This window comes from Chiloscyllium plagiosum, unplaced genomic scaffold (genome assembly GCF_037043375.1).
Source record: "Chiloscyllium plagiosum isolate Xiang-an unplaced genomic scaffold, Cpla_swu_hap1 HiC_scaffold_19, whole genome shotgun sequence".
NCBI classification, from domain to species: Eukaryota; Metazoa; Chordata; class Chondrichthyes; order Orectolobiformes; family Hemiscylliidae; genus Chiloscyllium; species Chiloscyllium plagiosum.
In genome coordinates, this window is record NW_028270157.1 from 35,312,916 (window position 1) to 35,335,836 (window position 22,921).

General features: G+C 40.0%; 1 protein-coding gene across 12 annotated transcripts in view; it reads right to left on the bottom strand.

Annotated features, from left to right (window-relative positions):
* foxp2 (forkhead box P2) overlaps positions 1 to 22,921 on the bottom strand; it is a 795,054-nt gene that overhangs the window by 282,749 nt on the left and 489,384 nt on the right. Inside the window, exon 1 of one of the 12 annotated variants that reach the window (XM_043709552.2) lies at positions 22,386 to 22,442. The exons of the other annotated variants lie outside the window; for them this stretch is intronic. Within the exon in view, the coding sequence (XP_043565487.2) occupies positions 22,386 to 22,388 (3 nt within the window). The 5' untranslated portion in view covers positions 22,389 to 22,442. Of the gene's footprint in view, positions 1 to 22,385; positions 22,443 to 22,921 lie in introns of those variants that run through there. 12 annotated transcript variants of the gene reach the window in all.

Genomic DNA, 22,921 nt, shown 5'->3' on the forward strand with positions numbered 1-22,921 from the left:
CCAAGTAATCATTAATCCTGTCTCTCAGAATCCTCTCCAATACTTTGCCCACCACTGGCGTAAGACTGACTGGTCTGTAATTCCAGGATTATCCCTATTCACTTTCTGGAACAAGGGAATAACATTTGCCACCCTCCAATTATCTGGCACTACTCCAATGGACAGTGAGGATGCAAAAATCTTCGCCAAAGGCGCAACAATCTCTTCCGTCACTCTGTAAAACCTATGGTATATCCTGTCTGGCCCAAGGGATTTATCTCTCCTTATGTTTGTCAAAACTTTTAGCACATCCTCCTTCTTAACATGCACCTGTTCAAGCATTTCAGTCTGTTTCACGCTGTCCTCAGCAACGTCAAAGCCCCTCTCAGTAGTGAATACTGAAGCAACGTATTCATTAGGGACCTCGCCTACATCCGCCGACTCCAGATGCACGTTCTCCCCACTATCACTGATTGGCCCTACCCTCACTCTGGTCATCCTCTTGTTTTTCACCTAAGTGTAGAATGCCTTAGGGTTTTCCTTAATCCTACCCACTAAAGCTTTTTCATGCCCCCTTCTAGCTCTCCTTAGTCCATTCTTCAGTTTCTTCCTGGCTACCTGTAACCCTCTAAAGCACTCTCTGATCCTTGCATCCTCAACCTTAAGTAAGCTTCCTTCTTCCTCTTGCTTTAGTGGGACAAATCTGTCCAGCACTATCAGCAAGTACTTCCTAACCAACCTCCATATTTCTTTCATGCATTTGCCTGAGAACATCTGTTCCTAATTTAAGCATCTCAGTTCCTGCCTGATAGCATTGTCATCCCCTGTCCCCCAATTAAATACTTTCCCATACTGTCTATTCCTATCCCGCTCCATGAGTGGAGTAAAAATCATGGAGTTGTGATCTCTATCACCGAAATGCTCTCCCACAAAGAGATCTGAAACCTGGCATGGTTCGTTGCCAGCTAGTGGTGTGACAGAAATTACAAAAGAGAAGTGTTGACAGTTTCACATATTTCAAATGAAACCATGTATAATTGAGGTCACAACAGACTGCACATCAGATGAAAAGATTTTTCTACAAACATATACATACCTGCTATGTCTCATGTCCATTTATCCTTCATCAGTTGTCAGAAAGCAAATGTCACACGTCATATAGATGCAAAGTAACATTAAAAAAATACAGTCTGTCATTGATTTGGAACTTTAAGTTTTAAGGCAAATACAACTTCCTTTAGCTCTCAGATGTTTATAGATAACTCCAATTATCTGCATTTGCCGATTTACAGCATTAATCCTCAAAGGTATACCCAAACTTGAACTAACCTATGTGAACAAGTTGGCAAATTGTGTGTTTATAGGACCTGAATTTGTCCAAGTTTTATATAACATTACAAAATACATTATGGATTTAATAGCTTTTGATATTTCCTCTATTTTGAGTGAAAAAATGATTTTTAATATTGAAATTTAAACACATATAAAATGTAGCAATGTTCATTAGAAAAATGAAGACAAAGATTTGGAAGTGATTACTAGAGAATCATAAAATATTGTAGCACAAAAGAAGGGGTACTTGACCCATCATATCTGTGCTGGCTCTTTACTCATATTCCAGCAATTTTTTTCTATTTAATTATTTCTCCTCATGTCTTTTGAAAATTACTGCTGAATCTACTTCTATCACCATTCGAGGCAATGCATTTCACATCACAGTATCTTGCTCTGTGAAGAAGTCTTACCTCATCTTTTCCTGGTTCTTTTGCCAATCACCTTCCTCTGGTTATGTCCTTTTTGGAATTGGAAACAACTTCTCCTTATGTATGTTCTCAATATCATTCATAATTCAGAACAACTCTTTCAAGTTTCTCTTAAGCTTCATTGCTTTAAACAGAATGCCCCCATCTTCACCACTCTTGTACTGCATAAAAATTATAGCTTCATGGCTAAATGTTCAGTAAGAGCCTATAGAAGGATGTCACACATATACAAGAATCTGGTTTTTATAAAGAAAAATTGCATGTTTCCATTGTCTTGAAAAAAAAGATCAAAATAACAAAAAATATGCAACTTACATTGTCATTTGTAAAGAGTTAATGCTGCTGGAAAGACAGATAATTTTATCTTGAAGTGAAATTGGAGGTGATTACACAATGTTTACATTACAGTTGTCAAGCTGTCACCAATAAAATAACTATAGTCAAAATAGAAAATGCCCTCATTGTAATTTCAATGTCAGTCCAGCCAGAAGAATTCCAATTCAGAAACAAATAGAGTGCAATACATATTATAATTAGAATCCCAGCTCAGCTCTTGCATATTCTCATTTTATCAGATTTGATTTCCAAATTTGTTACTGTTTGCCCAAATGCAGGATAATAGTGCAAGATAAATTTTCTGATCATTGTAACAGGAATAAAATCTTATGTGTAAATAAGCAACAACATTCTGGCAGTGTTTATGGAATTTAAGGTCCACTGCTTTATCCATTTCATTTTTACACTGAAATTATCTTTTGTTGAAAATCTCTTGTAACAAACTAAATGTATATGCAATTCAATCACTTTAAAAAGACAAGCTGACTTTCCAGTAACTTGATTTCAAGTGAAAAGCACCTTCTTTCCCTCCACTTTAGCTGGTGACAAATCAACCAACATTCCCAGACAGTTTGAAAAAAATTGACATTCAAAGGGTAGGTCCTTGAAATCTGTCCGTATCTGCACTTAACATTTTTATAACACTTCATCTTTGTTAGCTCTAATTCTTTTTACTTTTCACTGGCTAATGTATACCTGACTAATCACAATAAGGAATCTTCTCGTGCTCATCTGTTTCTGATTTCAGCAATAAACACATATTAGGCGTACTCTTTTCAGAAAAACACATTGAGGTTTCCCAGAATGTTCAGTCCTTTTCGGTCTTTCTCTGAAAAGAATCAAAATTTTGTGTAGAGGTGACATTTAAAAGGCAGTACTACATTGTAGATTGACACTCATGGCAAGTCTCAATGTAAAATATTAACCTCTAGAGTTCCAGATATTTTGTAATTCTTTGGACATTGTTATCAAGTTTTCACATGACTGAACCTATGACCCTGGACCCTTTCTTTTAACAATGAGAATCATGGGGTCATTGCTCCCAACAGACATCAAGTAGGAAAAATATCAGCATTGAAACAACCACACAGGTTTTCAGGATATTTTTCAATACATTGGCACTGTTGCCTCGGAGTCAGAACACTGTGGGTACAAGCCCACTTCAGAGACTTAAGCACTTAAACAAGACTGAAGTTCAAATGCTGATTTGAGAGGCTTGCTGCATCTTTGATGGTTCGATCACTTGGATTAGATGTCAAGGCAAGACTTTGACTGTCTCTCAAATGAATGTACAAGATCCCAGGACACTATTCCCAAGAGGTCCAGGGACGTCCTGGGGAATGTTTAGTCCTCAATTAACATTTCTAAATACACAAGTTATCAGGTAATTATTTCTTTGCTCTTTGTGGAAGACTGCTGTGTGCACATTTGCTGCTATGTTCACCAACAGTAAATGTGCTTGAAAGGAAAATTTCTGACATTATGAAAGGTGCTACATGAATGTAAGTTCTTTTGACATGACTTGTTTTGGTAATATGTTCGAGGTTGAAATAAAGTATCTTTTTTCTGTATCACTGAATATTCTTTTCCTATTATTTTAAGTAGGTGCTATCAATGGTGCTTATGAACTCTGCATTGCATTAGCATCCAAATAGATACCATTGAAATTCATTGCAGGTAATGGAACTGAGATGGATTGAAAATAATTGACTCACATTACTATTTCATAGCGAACTCATTCTGTGGATTTGTGGGTTGTGCCAGATTTTCATGTTAAAATATGTTAATACTAATTAAGTAAGGTCAGTTAAATCTGAAGTCACCTTGCACCATTGCTAGGTGGATTTACAGTCTATACCTGAGTTGCATCAGTTGGCAATTTATACAACTTTGATTCCAAGTTCTATGAACCATTTGCACTATAAAAGTTTACTTCAGAGTTGAGTTCACATTAAGTATTCCTTCGGGGTCTAACTGTATTTTTCGTGATTTAGGTGTTACAAAACTCTCCTTAAATAAAGCACTGACATCAGATAGATTCAAGGATTTCTAAGCACATCTTGGTTGGTGGTCTTTTTTTCTATGACCTCCTGCTGTTTAGAATTATTAACAGAGGTGAGTAATTACATGGTTCAGAAAGAATGACAGACTGCTTGGGTGGAATTAGAAAAAGGTTCTCCAAATAATGCTATTAACATTCTTTTTGTACTTTAATCTCCTTCAAAGTCATTATAAAGATAAAGATGACCTTTATTAAAGACTCAAAATCTGACATGTGCTGAGACATAATAGAAAGAATAATTTTAGAACTCTTGGATCCAATCAGTTGAGGTTTCAATAAATATTTTACATTTGCAGAGATGTATATTTGTGATCTGTTAATCAATCGAATATCCCAAATTTTAAACTTTACCAGCAAATATATACCTGCACTAGTGAGTGGTGTTCGTGCTTCAAAAGAAATCTATGAATGTCCGAAATGCTCCTCGATTACCCTGTCTTTGAAAACTGCTGGCATGCTTAGGTGTAATTCTAACAGAAAGTATGTTTTATAGATTTTAAGTAAACTTGGAATAAGCAAATAATGAAGCAGGTAGTGAGCTTTAAAATTCCTACATACCAACAGTAAGTGCAGTTCAAAATCATTTAATTAACTGGCTAGATATGAATCAGTCATCAGACTTTTAAGCCAACAAGCTAATATCTCCTGTACTTTTAGCACAGATGCAAAGACAGGTTACCTGACTGGGCAGTGGAACTGAAGCTGTTAGTGTAAGTTTTCAATCAGAAGCTATTTATTTTCCAGTGCTGGCTTTGCAAAAAACAGCATTTTTTCCAGATCAATTAATGTTTACGGAGAGATGTCACTACACATACGTTTATCGAATGTTTGCTTCTGAAGTGATTACTCATACAAAGCTATTTTTTGCTGTGAATGCATTAATTGGCCATATGTCAATGCAGCTATAAAATTGTCTTGATTTGAAAAGAAAATATAAATGAGATTAGATGTTGATGAATGTTGCTATATTTCAGGAATTATAATGAGCTGGCCAAATTTAGGATTTTAATATTGGACTATGAAGTGGAGAATAGTTGGCCTCATGATGAGTCCATTGTTCGAGATTGCAATGTTTTGCAACTCTCAAAATTTATTCAGTTTCTCACACTCAGACTCTATTGCTACCAAGGAGATTCCAAATTATTTTAAAATAATCAGCAACTAAGGGGAAATGTGAGGAATGTCATCATTGGTCAATAATGGTATAAACATTTATAAACCACAGACTGAGAGAGACAGCTCCAATTAAAGACAAAAATACAGCTCTGAACGCCCAACCATGTTTCTAGGCTCTTTTTGTAAATTTGTAATGTTGAATATATTTTGTTTCCATCACAAGAAAATACCTTTTTGAGAGACTTAAAAGAGAACACCAGGCCCAACATTACTGCTGCGGATAAGAATACACAATGTTTAACATGTTCAACCAACTTGCCTCTCTTCAGTTTTAGTGAAGGACATTAACCAACTTATTTTAAATAGGTTAAGCCACCTGTTGAAGTAGCAGAATGGAAACTGTCCCATAAGTACATTAGGCACTTGCCTATTAATGCTAGCAGCAATGTAACCTTATATTAGAAGTATGTCTGAGAACCCACAACAGGTTAATTGTTATCTAAAAGCTAAAATCACTAATTAGTTATTTGCAGTGACCCTTTTCCAGAATTGTTTTGTTTCCCTGATACTAGCAGCAGTTTTTGGGTGATCAATTCCATTAGACAGAGGGTGAGAAGCATGAACCCTCAGCCCATTAAAGATTTGATCCGTGACCTGATCAATTTGGGCGGCACGGTGGTACAGTGGTTAGCACTGCTGCCTCGCAGCGCCAGAGACCCGGGTTCAATTCCCGCCTCAGGCAACTGACTGTGTGGAGTTTGCACGTTCTCCCCGTGTCTGCGTGGGTTTCCTCCGGGTGCTCCGGTTTCCTCCCACAGTCCAAAGATGTGCAGGTTAGGTGAATTGGCCATGCCAAATTGCCCGTAGTGTTAGGTGAGGGGGTAAATGTAGGGAATGGGTGGGTTACGCTTCGGCGGGTCGGTGTGGACTTGTTGGGCCGAAGGGCCTGTTTCCACACTGTAATGTAATCTAAATCAATTTCCATTTTCAAGCCACATTTCGACAATGATGAAAGCATAGTAACAGCTTTTCATTTGAGAGGGCAAAGGAAACGGTGGGAAATGCCTCCTGAAGCATCTTCAAAGTAAAAGTAGTTTAACTTAAACAGTTGCACACTTTCAATTCATGTGTACAAATAGAGGTTCTTTCTTTTTTGAGGCAAGATGTTATGCTATTATATCATATTTGATTCCAAGCCTCATATGTTCACAGTTTCTCCCATGTACTAACCTGCTTCATTACAAATTTGGGATGGATCATTTGGGAACTACAGAAGCCCTTTTGTTTTACTCTGGGCATTAGTTGAATAGATAGTGGATGGAGCAATCAATTTACCTTCATAAACTGTTTGCCCATGCACTTTGAGTAGTGACAGACAACAAATCCAAATACTGAGCATGTTCCAGGCAGTGTTGACATCAAGTTCTGGAGAGAACGATCGTAATTCCAGCAGTGAAGATGTCAGTACAGACAGCAAAGATGGCAAACTGTGTCTGAGGAGACACCTGGAGGAACGTTCCACGTCCGCATGCACATAAATTTAGTGCCACAAGCACTGTAAGTTAATACAGCCAGGAAAAGTGAGAATGACTCCTTCCCATTAATGTCTCTTCAATGCAGCTCACTGCAGCATTCCTATCCATTGCTCCTTGCCCCTACTCCGACACAAACTTTCCAGGGCCCTACACTGTTCCATCCACATTTTTCTGGCACTAAACTAAATCTCTATCAACTCTCCTTTTCAATCTAAACACAGATTGTCCTGTTGCTTCTCTTGCATTCAAGCAGGATGTAGCTCAGGGAATTTCATTTGTTCTCTTCGCATTTACTCACTTTGCCCTTACTTAGATTCTTATGGCATCTCTGCCCAGCCTGGCCCTGCCTTTTTGTGCTTTACTGTCTTAGTCAGAACTTACAAGCTCACAGTACCTCTGCCATGCCTTGCCTTTTAGCACAGATGCAAAGACAAGTTGCCTGACATGGTTATAAGCAGTGGTCAGACAACAGGTTGGGCATGTTGCTATACTACACTGTGCTACATGAATGTCACACTGATAGCATGTGCCAGTAGCTTATATAGCAAACACAGTGAGTGTGCTTCCGCGGGAGATCCAGAGTCAATTGTCCTTGAGACCATTCATAGAGTTATAGAGGTGTACAGCACGGAAACAGAATCTTCAGTTCAACTTGCCAATGCTGATCAGATTCCCTAAATTAATCTAGTCTAATTTGCCAGCATTTGGTCCATATTCCTTTAAACCCTTCCTATTCCCATACCCATCCAGATGTCTTTTTAAATGTTGTACCAGCCTCCACCACTTCCTCTGCCAGCCTTCCAGATGATTGTGCATAGTGCCACTGCAAACTGCGGATATCCAGAGTCACTGCCATGGAGCGGAGCCATCTGCTGGAGCAGGACATGTGACCTGAAAGTGTGGGTGGCTATCAAGGTGTCAGCTGCACTCAATTTCTATGCAACTGGCTGCTTTCAAGGATTCACCGTGGATCTGTGGGATCTCAATCCTTAATCCACAAATCCAATAAGGCTGTAATTTGTGCCAGACCACACCACTTTATCTCATTTCCCCATGACATGTTCAGTGCTGAAGCCCAGAGAGTAGGCTTTGCCAATATAGCTGGCTTCCCCTAGTGGGCCTTTGGCGACGGTACTTATTTTGCATTCGGAACTAACTTCATCAATAGGAAAGGATTCCACTCCATTAATGCAAAAAGTGAACTCATTGATTTCCTAGTCTTGCCACCGAAGTGAATAATCTTCCACTTCTCATATCATATTCCATCTGCAAACTTATTGCCCACTCACTTAATCCGTCTTTAATTCTGAGTGTTCTTTTGATGTCCTCCTCATCGTTTACATTCTTACTTAACATTGTAAAGTCACCAAACTGTGTTCATTGATTTTCCATCTTAGAGGTCCATGTTAGCTATCATGACAGTGGCTATAATGCCCTATACTGTTGAGAACTCATGTGTTTGCACAATTGAAATGATGCATTTAAACAGGCATGTGGAGAGGTTTTCCATTGCAATCCTGATTTGTTATTTACAGATGGGGAACAGGCTTTGGGATTTCGGAGGTGAGTTGCTTACTGCAGAATTCCTCTGGACCTGCTCTTCTAACCACAGTATTCATATGATTGGTCCAGTTCAGTTTTGGGACAATGGTAACCCCCAGGATGGTGACAGTGGGTGATAAGTGACAGTAGTTACATTGCATGTAATTGCATGTCCCTCTTGACCTGGTGCCATGAGGCCTCAGGAATCCTGAGATAATGTTGAGGATTCGCAGGGCAACTGTCTCACAGCTGGACACCATTGTCCCAGGTGCTTTGACTATCTGATGGTTGGATAGGAAATACCCAAGCAGTTCCTTTCAGAGGTGACAGGGTAGTATTTGCCACCCACTGCCGTCAGTCAATATCTGGTCACATGTCCAATTTCATTTCTTTGTTGACGCTTTGCAGTGGTTTGATACAGCCAACTTGCTGTGAATCTTGAGTCGCATGTCAGCCAATCCAGGTAAGAAAGACAGATTTCCTTCCTTAAAGAACATTTGTGAACCAGATGATTTTTTACAACAAATGACAAATGCCACTGGGCTAGTGTTTAACTTACAGCTTTTATTGACTTTAAATTTTAACATCTACCATGGTGGAAATTGAACTCATTTACAAAAGGGAAATCGTGTTTGATAAATTGATCAGAGTTGTCAGAGAATATAACTAGTAAGGTCGGTAAAAGGTAACCAGTTTATTTATCATACTTGAATTTACAAACTGTATTTTATAAGTTGCCAGATGAAAGGTTAAATACACAAGATTAGTACTCAGCAAATTGCGAGTAATATGATGTGGTAATATCCAGGAAGGAGAGAATGGGGATAAATGGGGCATCTTCATGTTGGTGGGTTGCAACTGGTAATGTTCAACAAGGGTACTGCTGGGCCCCTCAGCTATTTACATTCTATATATATATATATATATATATATTCTATATATGTATAAATCTATTGAATGCCAGCTATGTCTCAGCTGATAGCATTCTTGCCTCTGAATCACAAAGTTTCAGCTCACGTTCCACTCCAGGACTTGAACATACTGACAGTCCCGTGCAGCACTGAGTGAATGTGGCACTGTAGAGGTGCCTTCTTTTAGGTGGGGCTTAAATCAATGATCCAGTTGCTTGCTTGGCTGGGCTTATGGCTTTGGAAAATCAGGGGTTATCCCTGGTGTCCAAATCAATACCCCCTTAAACAACATGACAAGAAATTACAAATCAGCAGCTATGATTCCTGCATTACAACAATACCTGAACTTCAAAAGTAATTAGCTGTAAAGCACTTTGAGGTATTTGGTATAGAAAGACATGTTATAAATATAAGGCTTTATTTTCTTTGTAGTAAAGACTTCAATAAACAGACTGTAAAGGTTATAATCAAAGTTTGGTGACTTTACAACGTTAGGTAGGAATGTAAGCTATGAGGAGGACATCAAAAGATTACTGAGAATTAAAGGTGGACTAAGTGAGTGGGCAATAAGTTTGCAGATGGAATATGATATGAAAAGTGGAAGATTATTCGCTTCGGTGGCAAGACTAGGAAAGCAGAACATTGTCTTTTTCAAGTTATGGAACTTCTTAATATTGATATTCAGATGAGCAGGCTGTTTCATCAAGCACAACCTCAACATTCCTGAAGAAGGGCTCATGCCCGAAACATCGATTCTCCTGTTCCTTGGATGCTGCCTGACCTGCTGTGCTTTTCCAGCAACACATTTTCAGCTCTGATCTCCAGCATCTGCAGTCCTCACTTTCTCCTCAACATAAGTAGTTGATCATTTAGCACTGAGTTAAGGAGCACTTCTTCATTCAGATGATTTGAACATTTTGAATTGTCTACCCTACACAATTTTGGATGCTTCATTGATGACTATATTTAACATTGAGATCAGTAGAATTTTGATCTCTTGGGAGATTCAAGGATACAGTGAGCACACTTCAAAATGGATTTGAGATTGAACATCTGCCAGGATTGTATTAAAGGGCACAACAGGCTGGAGGAGTTGAATGGACTACTCCTGCTCCGACTTCATATGTTCTCATCACTGTTATGTGGTTTTCATTATATGCATAGTACACCCACTTAAGTAGGTTGCACACAGGAGTTATTGGCTATACTAGCTATCCACAAGTAACCACTGTTGCCCAGTTTTGTTTGTCATGGTGGCCCAAATACAATTGGCGAGTGCCACAGAATGATGGCACCTGGCTGCTGATGGAAAATGATCAGCATGATTCTCAGGGTCTGGTCATATACCAGCTGGACATTGAGTAAGTGGAACCCCTTTCTGTTTCAGTACAAGATATAGTTGATACATGTAAAAGTAATATGCATGCAGCCAACGGTATCCTGCACCATTGGGAATGTGACATTATTTGTGAAATGCTATGCTCACTTGCTTCCTTTTGATGAGAGAGAGAAAGAAATGTAGTTAGCTGTTAAAAGATGAATAGCATAAGTGGCCTCCTTTCACAATAATAGATAGCAAAATGCAATATGTTGCAAATGTCTCCAGCTCCCCCATGGAAGGAATCAGACACAAACCTTAATGACTGCAGTCATCTTAATAGACACTGGTGTATTTCCTGTTCTGAGGTTGAGAAATGACTGCAGCAGTTGGTACATTTCAGGGGTACATTCTTACTGAAGTGCAGATGTCATACACATCGTTTCTCCCTGGGGTTCTGATGGGTGAGTTATTCCCTAAACTCTGAGTGGATAGACACTTGTCGAGATATTTTCTCCCACTCCTCTTCAACAGGCTTGCCCTTCTCTGACAGCCTTCTGTACATTTTTCAAACTATACAACATTATAAGAAGACTTCTAGGTGAGCACTGATTTTGGGGGCAACTGGCTGGCACGGTAACCTTGAAATCAGAAAAAAAATTCCTTCAGTAGCTGCCACACCACCATATTTTTCAAACTTCAAACAGTTACAGAAAGCACCAAATAAATTTGAAGTAACAGCCAGAATTACTCAACCAGCAACTACTGGTGAAAAGTTCAGATGGATCCCTTCAAGGTTGTTTAAAGCATGGAGGTTCAAAATGGCACCGCCAGCATTAAATTGGCTTTGTACTGAGATTAGCATGATAATCTACCTGATCTGCTTGCTTCTGAAAGCAACAATGCCCTCATCAAAGTGGTGACTGGTGCAACTCACTCCAAAAATATACATGCTCAACTGACACCAGTTCGATCCTCATGTGGCACTGACAAGACAAGACAATTGATATGCCAATCTCAATTTCACATATCAATCCTTTCAGGAGAAATAAACAAATTTGTGTTGTGAATTAAATTGATTCTTCACACATTAACTTTAACTGATTAGATTCCATTTCAATCTGATCTAAATTCAATCTCATCTATCTATTCGTCACAACTTTGCCTTGACACGATATGTAATAGATTAACAAAATTACACAAAAAAACATGCACACATCTTAAGGAACAAGATGAAAGGAGATTTCAATTAGGCAATTCACATAAGATTACAAATCAGACTATTTACACCAGTCTGACTTAAACTCATATATATCAGACAGCATTTTAATCCAACAGGGGAATATTATAGTTTTTGCACTACTAAACGGACAAAGTAAATTAATTTATCCAATTTAGATTATTTAATCTTGAAGTGATTTCAATCCCAGAATAAATTCAAATTTAAAACATAAAATCAATATTTCAAACTTTCCTTTTTATGCGTGCTATATTCAGTCCATATCAATGAATTCTATATTATTCAAAATGGAATAAAATCAATATCAATGCATGACCTACTGGTAGATAAAGGACCTGATGGTGTTTTATCAACATCATGGAAAGGTAAGAAATCATTAAAAATAGCATATTTATGATGAAATATTTAATTAAGAAATTAAAAAAGAAACCTTAAATCATTATTCTATTTCAAAATGACTAACAAGTATATATCATTATTATTAAATGATTAGTAATAATATTACTATCATTATTTGGGCAGCATGATGGCTCAGTGGTTAGCACTGCGGCTTCATAGTGCCAGGGACCTGGGTTCAATTTCAGCCTCAGGTGACCATCTGTGTGAGTTTGCACATTCTCCCAGTGTCTGCGTAGGTTTCGTCTGGATGTTCTGGTTTCCTCCCACGGTCCAAAGATGTGCAGTTTAGGTGAATGGCTCTTTGGAGGGTTGATGGGGACTTATTGGCCGAAGGGCCTTTTTCAACACTGTAGAAATTCTAATTATGCATATCATAAACTGCTCAGATACTCAAATGAAGCAAAAAAAACTTTTAAAGTAGGAAGAACTAAATTTAAAAGAGTTCTGAGCATTTTTGCAAATAAACATGTAAATGACTTAATGTCTAAACAGAGCAACACGTAATGAATGAAAATATCACCAAAAAACAATACTGAAACAGAGTTAATAAAATGCATGATTAGGGAGCCAGGCTAACAACACTTCTCCCTAAAACAAGGTTAACAGATTGCATTAAAATATTCATGGAAACTGAAAACACAGCTAATGTAACTCAAAAACAAATCTAAGATTGTTGAAACAGCTTTTGTGAACAAATTTAAGTAGTTCATACTGATCTATATTACTATGCTGATAGACACATTGAAATATTATACAAGGAGTAGGTCTGCTCTGCCATTCAGTATGATCATGATTGATCCTCCAATTCAATGCCATACTTCCACTGCTCACCCTATATTATTTACACATTTCTGTCCTAAGTCACAGTGACTTAGCCTTGTGTTTACCAGTTCACCACTCTGAATGACCAAGTTTGTTCTCATCTCAGTCTTAAATGATCTATTCTGTTTTCTGAGATGAACCCTTGTTCTAGATCCTAACTCAGATAAGGAATACATCAAACTTGAATCCAGTCTGCCCAACTCTGTCAGAATTTTATATGTTTTAACATACCCAATTCTCCTCATAATTCAGTCCTGTCATCCAAGGAATTAGCCTTACAAACCTTGGCTGTACTCTTTTTATGTCAAGTGATCAAAATTACACACATTACTCCACGTATGGTCTTACCAAGGCTGTATATAGTTGCAATAAGACATCCTTGCTTCCATATTCAAATTCTTTTACAACAAAGGTCAACATAAAAATGCCTTCCTAACTACTTACTTTCAGGGACTGGTGTCCAAGGACAACCAGATCACTTTGAAAGTCAATAGTGCGACTATCAACACTGACACATTAGTCTGCCATTGTGCTTTTCTTACTGAAGTGGATAAATTCACACTTAGCCACAATAGCAGTGCAAACCCAATTTTGGCTTGCTGAATCTCAATTATTCACATAATCTTTCATTGGAATGACAGAGGAGCAAAACCTCATGCAAGATATTCAGTCATTCCACCAATATCAATATACAATCTGACAGAATTAAATGGCACAACCCAAGAAAGCTTAAATTCAATATGTATTCCTTGTATTATAGCTTCCATATTTGGGAATTTATGTGACGCTGGAAAATCACAGCAAAACAGGTAGCATCTGATAAGCAGGGTAGTCAACATTTCGAGCATAAGCCCTTCATCAGAAAGGGCTCTTGCCCAAAACGTCAACTCTCCTGCTTCTCAGATGCTGCCTGACCAGCTGTGCTTTTCCAGATCCACACTTTTCGACTCTGATCTCCAGCATCTGCAGTCTTCACCTTTTCTCATACTTTGGGATTTGCCGTGCCACCCGTATATAAGATCAGGTTGTTGATTGTTTTCAAAGCCGGACACATCATTTTCTGCTTTGTTGCTGCAGGTGCAGTGATCTTGAATGCGCTTCTGCTAGGGTCTCCTTTGACCATCAAGAAGGCACATCCCAGACTCAAGCTCTCGATGGTAAGTGACTGTCAGGCATTTTGACTATGCCAACTCGGTTGTGTTGCCTCAATATGGCATGGATGTTTAGTAGACAACTTGGATGAACACTTCAGTGCTTGGTATTTTGTTCTGCCATCTCATATTTAGAAACTTTTGAAGAAGGTTTAAGTTAAAGTGATTGAACTTCTTCAAACTATGCTGGTGTATAATTCAAGTCTCGCTTGAGCAAACCAGTTTGGAAAGGATTATTGCTCTATGGTATTTCAATTTGGGAAACAGACTTGCTGCTTTTCATTCCCAGACAGAGGAAGGTTAAACGTGTTTTGGCAATTCTTTATGTATCCCATTGTCTATTCAGACAACTCAAGAAACTGAGCTATTGAGGTAAGTGAACCATGTCACTGACAACAGAATCTGGTCATGAACTGAAACCTTGGGCTCGAGATAAGGATTTTCTACACCAGGCTGGAATATTGCTTTAATTTTCTTTGTAATAATCGAAAGGCTAAAGTTGTCGCATGCATTGGAGAATAAATCCATGGTAGCACATGGCCATCTCTGAACTGGCAGACAGTGCAGTTATCAGCAAACAGAAATTCATGAAGTTTGTCTTTGGAGACCTTTGTGTTTACTTGGAGTCATTTCAGATTGGGAGTTTTTGAGGGATATCTGACTTCACCAACATGGAAGGCATCAGAGGTATGGCAGAGGACAAGCTAAAGAGAGTTGGAGCTTGCATGCAGCCTTGGTCGTATTCTTTAGTGACTGGAAATATATCAGAATGCTACCAGAACACAAGCAAGCATGACATCATGGAACCTATTGGGCGGCACGGTGGCACAGTGGTTAGCACTGCTGCCTCACAGCGCCAGAGACCCGGGTTCAATTCCTGACTCAGGCGACTGACTGTGTGGAGTTTGCACGTTCTCCCCGTGTCTGCATGGGTTTCCTCCGGGTGCTCCGGTTTCCTCCCACAATCCAAAAATGTGTGGGTCAGGTGAATTGGCCATGCTAAATTGCCCGTAGTGTTAGGTTAAAGGGGTAAATGTAGGGGTATGGGTGGGTTGCGCTTCGGCGGGTCGGTGTGGACTTGTTGGGCCGAAGGGCCTGTTTCCACACTGTAAGTAATCTAATCTAATCTAATCTATGAATCATTGTGATGAATTTCTCAGGCAGTAAAATTTCCAATTTCCTTCCAAAGGCCTTCATGGCTGACTGTACCAAAAGTCAGAAGTCACACAACACCATGTTATTATCCAACAGGTACATCTGAAATCACAAGCTTTCGGAGTGCTGCTTCTTTATAAGGTGAAGTGAAGAAAAGCACACAAGCACAAAATTTATAGGCAGAGAGATAAATAGGCAGAGAGATTAAAAGATCACAGAAATGGTGTGAGTGGAGTGTTGACAAACTTTACATTGCTAATCAGGAATAGTATCACTGCTGCAGAAAGGAAGATCGTTGAGGAGGGTTTGTCTACTGAGTCAGTATGGGTGGAAGTCAGAAACAGGAGAGGAGCAGTCACTTTCTTGGGAGTTTTCCACAAGCCGCCCCAAGAGCAACAGAGACACAGAGAAGCAGACTGGGAGACAGGTTTTGGATATGTGCAGAAGTAACAGGGTTGTCGTCATGGGTGATTTTAACTTACCTAATATTGATTGGAACCAAATTAGTTCAAATAATTTGGTGGAGCAGTTTTTGTCAGGTGTGTCCAGGAAAGGTTCCTGACGCAATATATAGATGGGCCAACTAGAGGGGAGGCCATATTGGATTTGGTGCTTGGCAACAAATCATGCCAGATGTCAGATCTCTCAGTGGGAGAGCATTTCGGTGATAGAGATCACAACTCCATGACCTTTACTATAGTCATGGAGAGGGATAGGAGCAGATGGTATGGAAAAGCATATAATTGGGGGAGGGGGAATTACAATGCCATTAGGCAGGAACTAGGGTGCCTAAATTGGAAACAGATGTTTTCAGGGAAATGTGCAACAAAAATGTGGAAGTTGTTTAGGAAGCACCTACTGGATAGCTTTTTCCACTGAGGCTTGGAAAGGATGGTAGGGTAACGCAACCTTGAATGACAAGGGATGTGGAACATTTAGTGAAGAGGAAGAGGAAGCTTACTTGAGGAGATTGAGGAGGCAAGGATCAGACAGGGCTTTAGCCAGTTACAAGGTAGCCAGGAAGGAACTGAAGAATGGACTGAGAAGGGTTAGAAGGGGGCATGAGAAAGCTTTAGTGGGTAGGATTAAGGAAAACCCCAAGGCATTCTACGCTTATGTAAGGAACAAAAGGATGTCCAGAGTGAGGGTAGGGCCGATCCAGGATAGTGGAAGGAAATTACACCTAGAGTCAGAGGAAGTAGGGGAAGTCCTTAAAAAATACTTTGCTTCAGTATTCACTACAGAGCGGGACCTTGATGTTTCTGAGGACAACATGAAACAGACAGGTATGCTGGAACTGGTTAATGTTAAGAAGGAGGATGTGCTGAAAGTTTTGGCAAACATAAGGATAGAAAAATCCCCTGGGCCAGATGGATATACCGTCGGTTTTACAAGAAGCGAGGGAAGAGATTGCTGCACCTTTGGCAAAGATCTTTGCGGCCTCGCTGTACACTGGAGTATGCCAGTTGGTTGGAGGGTGGCAAATGTTATTCTCTTATTCAAGAAAGTGAATAGGGATAATTCTGAGAATTACAGATCTATCAGTCTTATGCCAGTGGTGGGCAAAGCATTGGAGAGGATTCTGTGAGACAGGATTTATGATTACTTGAAAAACCATTGTTTGATTAGAGATAGTCAGCATGGATTTTGAGGGGCACGTTATGCCTCACAAATCTTACTGAATTCTTTGAGGATGTGGAAAAAACTTTTTGATGAAGGTAGTGCAGTGGATATGGTGTACATGGATTTTAGCAAGGCATTTGATAAGGCTTCTCATGGTAGGCCCTTTCAGAACGTAAGGAGGTATGGGATACAAGGAAACCTGGCTGTCTGGATACAGAATTGGCTGGCCCATAGAAGGCAGAGGGTGGTGGTAGATGGAAAGTATTCAGCTTAAAACTCAGTGACCAGTGGTGTTCCGCAGGGATCGGTTCTGGGACCTCTGCTCTTTGTGATTTTTATAAATGACTTGGAGGAGGAAGTGGAAGGGGGGTTCGTAAGTATGCCGATCACACAAAGGTTGGTGGAGTTGTGGATAGTGTGGAGGGCTGTTATAAGTTGCAATAAGACATTGACAGGATGCAGAAGTGGGCTGATAAGTGGCAGATGGTGTTCAACCTGGAAAAGTGTGGTCATTCACTTTGGATGGTAAAATTTGAATGCAGAGTACATGGTTAAAGGCAGGATTCTTGACAGTGTGGAGGAATAGAGGGATCTTGGGATCCATGTCCATACATTCCTCCAAGTTGCCACCCAAGTTGACAGGGTTGTTAAGAAGGCATATGGTGTGTTGGCTTTCATTAACAGGGGGGTTGAGTTTAACAACCACAAGGCTATGCTGCAACTCTATACAGCCCTGGTTAGACCACACTTGAAATGTTTTGTTCGGTTCTGGTAGCCTCATTATAGGAAAGATATGGAAGTTTTAGAGAGGGTGCAGGGGAGATTTACCAGGATTTTGCCTGGACTGGAGGGCATGAAGAAAGGTTGAGGGAGCTAAGGATTTTCTGATTGGAGTGAAGAAGGATGGGAGGTGGCTTGATATAGGTGTACAAGATGTTGAGAGGCTTAGATTGATTGGATAGCCAGAGACGTTTTCCAATGGTGGAATTGTCTATCACGAGGGTGCATAATATTAAGGTATTGGAGAAGGGTTAAGGGGAAATGTCAGAGGTAGGTTCTTTACACAGAGAGTGGTGGATGTGTGGAATGCACTGCTAGCAGTGGTAGTAACGTCAGACACGTTAGGGACATTTAAATGACTCTTGGATTAACACATGCAAGTTAGTACAATGAAGGGTATGTTGGTTAGTCTGATCTTAGAGTAGGATAAAAGGCCGGCACAACAACAAGGGCCAAAGGGCCTCTACTGTGCTGTTCAGTTCTTTATTCTAGTTCTAAACAGTGGCCAATGTAGTCTACTTCATATGCTGCAGGCATATGGTATGGTATATTGGTGAGAGCAAGCAGACAGTATGATAATGAATGAATGGACACCGAACAACAATTGCCAGACAGGAATGTTCCCTTCAGCGGTCAAGGACATTCAGCCTCCGATGTTTGGGTAAGCATCTTCCACGGCAGCCTTCAAGATTCACAACAATGCAGAATCACTGAGCAGAAATTGATGACGGCGTCAACCATCACCTTGGGTTAATGTCATCCGACATATTACCCCACCATACTGTTCCATATTTGTAAAATCTTCCTTACTGTCCTGTTTAGACACCATCACCTTGATAAATTGTTATGGTCTCTCTACCTTAATCAGTTTGTACAGGTGTGGATTACTTGTTACCTTGGTTAGACATTTGGCATGCATATCATATTGTTCCAGCCATTTGGTTTAACTCCAGCACCACCTAATTTTTTTGTAACTATCTCTCTGCCTCAACTAATCAGATTATAGGTCACGCCTTCACTTGCTATTCAGCTGCTAACACTTTATTCAGACCATCTGACACTTTTGATCACCTGCAGAAACTTATTATTCAGCCTGTCGACATTCCACTCACACCACTTCTTTGATCTTTTAATCTCTCTGCCTTTGACCTCCCTGCCTATAAATTCTGTGGTTGTGTGCTTTTCTTCACTTTACCTGATGAAAGAGCAGCACTCCAAAAGCTTGTGAATTCAAGCAAACCTGTTCGACTATAAGATGGTGTTGTGTGACTTCTGACCTTGTCCACCCAAGTCCACATCACGACTGTACTCAAGGTATTGGTCAGGTCAATAAATGTGTTGTAACGATCCACATTCTGTCCTTGCCATTGTCCCTGGAGCTGTCTAAATGTAAGCACCATATCACTGGTTTCTTGATATTTTATAAAACTATACTGACTCTGCTAGTAGATCCTCAACAAGATGTTACATGAAGCACTTTTGAAGGATTCCGGTGAAGATTTTGTTGGCAATGAGCAGAGTGAGATTGCTTTCCCCTTGAGCAGGTGGACAATGGAGGCATCTTTGTATTCCTGTGGATGACTTCTTATTGGGAAGAGTTCAATGAGCTTCTCAACCAGGCAATGACTTCCAGCCTTATACACTTCTGTGGGGATAGCAGTGGTGGCCAGAGCTTTGCTGCTCAATAGAAACTTGATTATGTTTGATGTTTCTAAAAGTGTAGAAGAGTCAACAGGAGACCATTTGATGACAGCCTGTTGACTTCTTTATTGATGGCTGAAGCCAAATTGAGGGTCTGGTTTTAATGCCCTGTCCATCTCTCTAGAATTTGGTTTATATCTTCGTGCAGTGTTGACCCATCATCATTGAGGATTCGTGGTGAACTTGTAGAGTGGGCTACATCGACAGATTCACACAGAATGTTTTGAAGCTTTTGTTTGTCTGTATTCTGATTCAGCCAAGAGTCTTTTTTGGAACTTCCATTTGGACAGTCCTGCTAACATTGCAATAAGCATTGTTCTAGGAGAGTGATAACCTTTTTCATTCAGGAATTGTAGGGTCACTGGCTAGACCAGCATCATATTTTCTTTGAGAAGGTGGTGGTGGGGCAGCTGAAAATGACTGGAACAAGGACACAACAGAAACAATTCCTGCTGTGATGGTGTGGGACTAAATAAGGCCAATGATCATTTTTTGCGCTAGATATGACTCCAACAGGGGAGATACCCATCCCGCCCACTCCCTCCCCCGATTCCCTGTGACTCCAGTTTTGCTAGGACTCTTCACTGCCACACTCTGTCAAATGTTGCCATGACATCAAAGAACAGTCATTCTTACCTCACCTCTGAGTAATGCTGTTTTGTCAATGTTTGGACGAGGCTGTAGTGAGGTCAGAAGCTGAGTGGTCCTGGCAGAACCTGAACAGAGCAGCAGTGAGCAGGTTACTGCTGAGCAAGTACCACTTGATTGCACTGTCGATGAGCTTTCCATCTTGCTGCTGATAATGCAGCACAGGCTAATGGAGTGGTAATTGGCCTGTGTATTGTTTGTCATGGTTTTTATGGACAGGGCATGCCTTGGCAATTTTCCACATTGCTTAGCAGGTACACTGCTCCAGCTGTACAGATACAGCTTGGCAAGAGCTGCAGCTATTTCTGGAGCACAAGTCTTCAGTACTATTGCCAATATGTTGTCAGTGCCTATCGCCTTTGCAACATCCGGTGCATTCAGCCATTTAGTGATAAATGGAGTGAATAAAATTAGCTGAAGACTGGCATCTGTGACTTCTGGAGGAGGTCAAGATGGATCATCTACATGGCACTTAGGACTAAAGATGATGCTCCACCCTATCTTTTGCAGTAACGTGCTAAGCTCCTCCTTTGTTGAGGATAAAATTGTTTAAGGAACGTTGGCCTCCTCTTAGTTGTTTTATTGTCCACCACCATTCAAAACTGGACTGCAGAGCTTAGATCTGATCTGTTAGTGTTGAATGACTTGGCCTTGCCTTTCACATAATGCTTCTGCTGTTTGGAATGCACATAGTTTTGTATTGTGGCTTCACTAGTCTTACAATTCCTACTTTTTGGGAATGCTTGTTGTTGCTCCTGATAATATTAATCTTCGTTCTTCATTGTACTAAGGTTGGTCCCCTGGCTTATATTTAACGAGATAGTTAATGAGAGATTGGGGGACATACCAGGCATATGGTCAGAGATTGTGGGGTTTCAATTCAATTCTGCTGCAGCTGACGGCCACAGCACCTCAGTTGCCCAGTTTTGAGTTGCTACATCTATTCAGAATCTATGCTGTGCAGTAATGTGGTATGTCGTTTCAGTGCAGCATCTGCTGCATAAAATGTAAAGATGAATATGTTTAGATCAGAATAGATTTTTGTAATGTGATACAGAAATCCATAGGTTGAGAATAGGGATCTATTCTGGATCTGAACACAACTTGTGTGCGTAAGTCGGAACACAATACTGGACAATGTGAAGCAGCTGTTCCTAAGTACAGGAAATGTTCATATTTTGGTTCTTCAAAATCACACCGCTGTATGGGATCACGTTCATAAGTACAACCATTTATTAAGTCAGCCATTTGTAAATCAGGAGACCTCCTGTAATCAAGTTGGTGTTATGTCATATTTATGGGACAATGATGTATACACATCGCAGCAACCAAACTAGGGAGGATTCGCTCCTGAGCCTTGAAGAGTGATACATACTGGCTCATCCATAACTAGGTTTTACTTTTCTGGTTTAAGTGCTGTGGAGATTGTTGATATCATTGCATCATGGTAACTGCATAATGACATCTCAATATACGTGACAACTAAATTCACTGTTATTTAATAAATCAAAAATTATATCGCAAATTGAAAACATAAAATGCCAGTGGAACAGGTAAAGGTGTGTTAGGGAAAAAGCAACAGCATTTTTCAGGAACACAGAAGTGGAAATCCATGTGACACAACTACTCTTCTTGAATTGAACTTGAGGCCATTTTCTCAACCTCTGTTCTACTAACCTATTTCCACCTGATCATGAAAGTCTTCCATTACTTCAACTGCTAAGCACAGTTTCCCCAGCTGTCTCTCAACCTTAGCACTGAGCCTTCTTTTCTCTTGGCGTCAGCATTTGTATTCAGTTTAATTCTATTCTAGTATCATTTAAACTCAACTGTCCCCAAAAGAACCTCCAATTTTCCTTTCCTCTCCAAAGTCCTTGAATGTATTGCTACTTTTTAATTTTGTACCCATCTTGCCCAGAACTGCAAGTGTTGATGCCCTCTCAGATTTCCACCCCACCACAGTAATGAAATTGTCGTTATCAAAGTCACAAATTATGTCTTGTCTTATGTTACAGTAAGAAAGATAGATTTACACATTTTTTTCTTTTCGATTTGTACTGCATTTTGGAATGGTTCACCATATTGTCTTCTTCCTGAGTGGAACTTGCCTGGTTCAACCCTTGAGTCAGAATATCTATTGTGATTGTTTCTTTTCCTGCTCCTGCACATTTGCCTCTGGAATCCTCAAAGGATCGATCCTGGGTGCTCTCCTATTTCTTACATACCTGCTGTTCTCAGTCAAATCATCCCAAGGCACAGCATTAGATTTCATAATAACTATGATGACACCCAGCTCTAACTCACCATCACCACTCTCGACTCCTCCACAGCTGTGAAATTATCAGACTGCTTGTCCAAAATCCAGTGCTGGATAAACAGGAATTTCCTGCAATTAAATATTGGAAAATGGAAGTCATTGTCTTCATACCCTACAGCTAATTCCTTTCCTTCCTTCTTGTGCTACACAATTCTATTTGAACTAGTGACTTCATCCCTCTCCCTGACAATTACCAGAGGTTGAACATGGGTGTCATATCTGACTGTGAGAAGCACTTCCAACATCAGGCACACATCATCACGAAGACCATTATTTCCACCTCTATAGCATCACTCACCTTGGCCCCAGACTCACTCACCTACTACAAACACCCACATCCATTGTCTTATACCCTGCACTCCTGGCTTTTCCAGCACACTCCTGCTAGCACCCCTCCATAAGATTAAGATCATTCAAAACCTTGCTTCTCATGTCCATGCTTGCATTAAGTCCTGTTCATCCCTGCACACACTGATCTACAACAAATCCTGGTCAAGTAACACCTTTTTAAAATTCTCAGCCT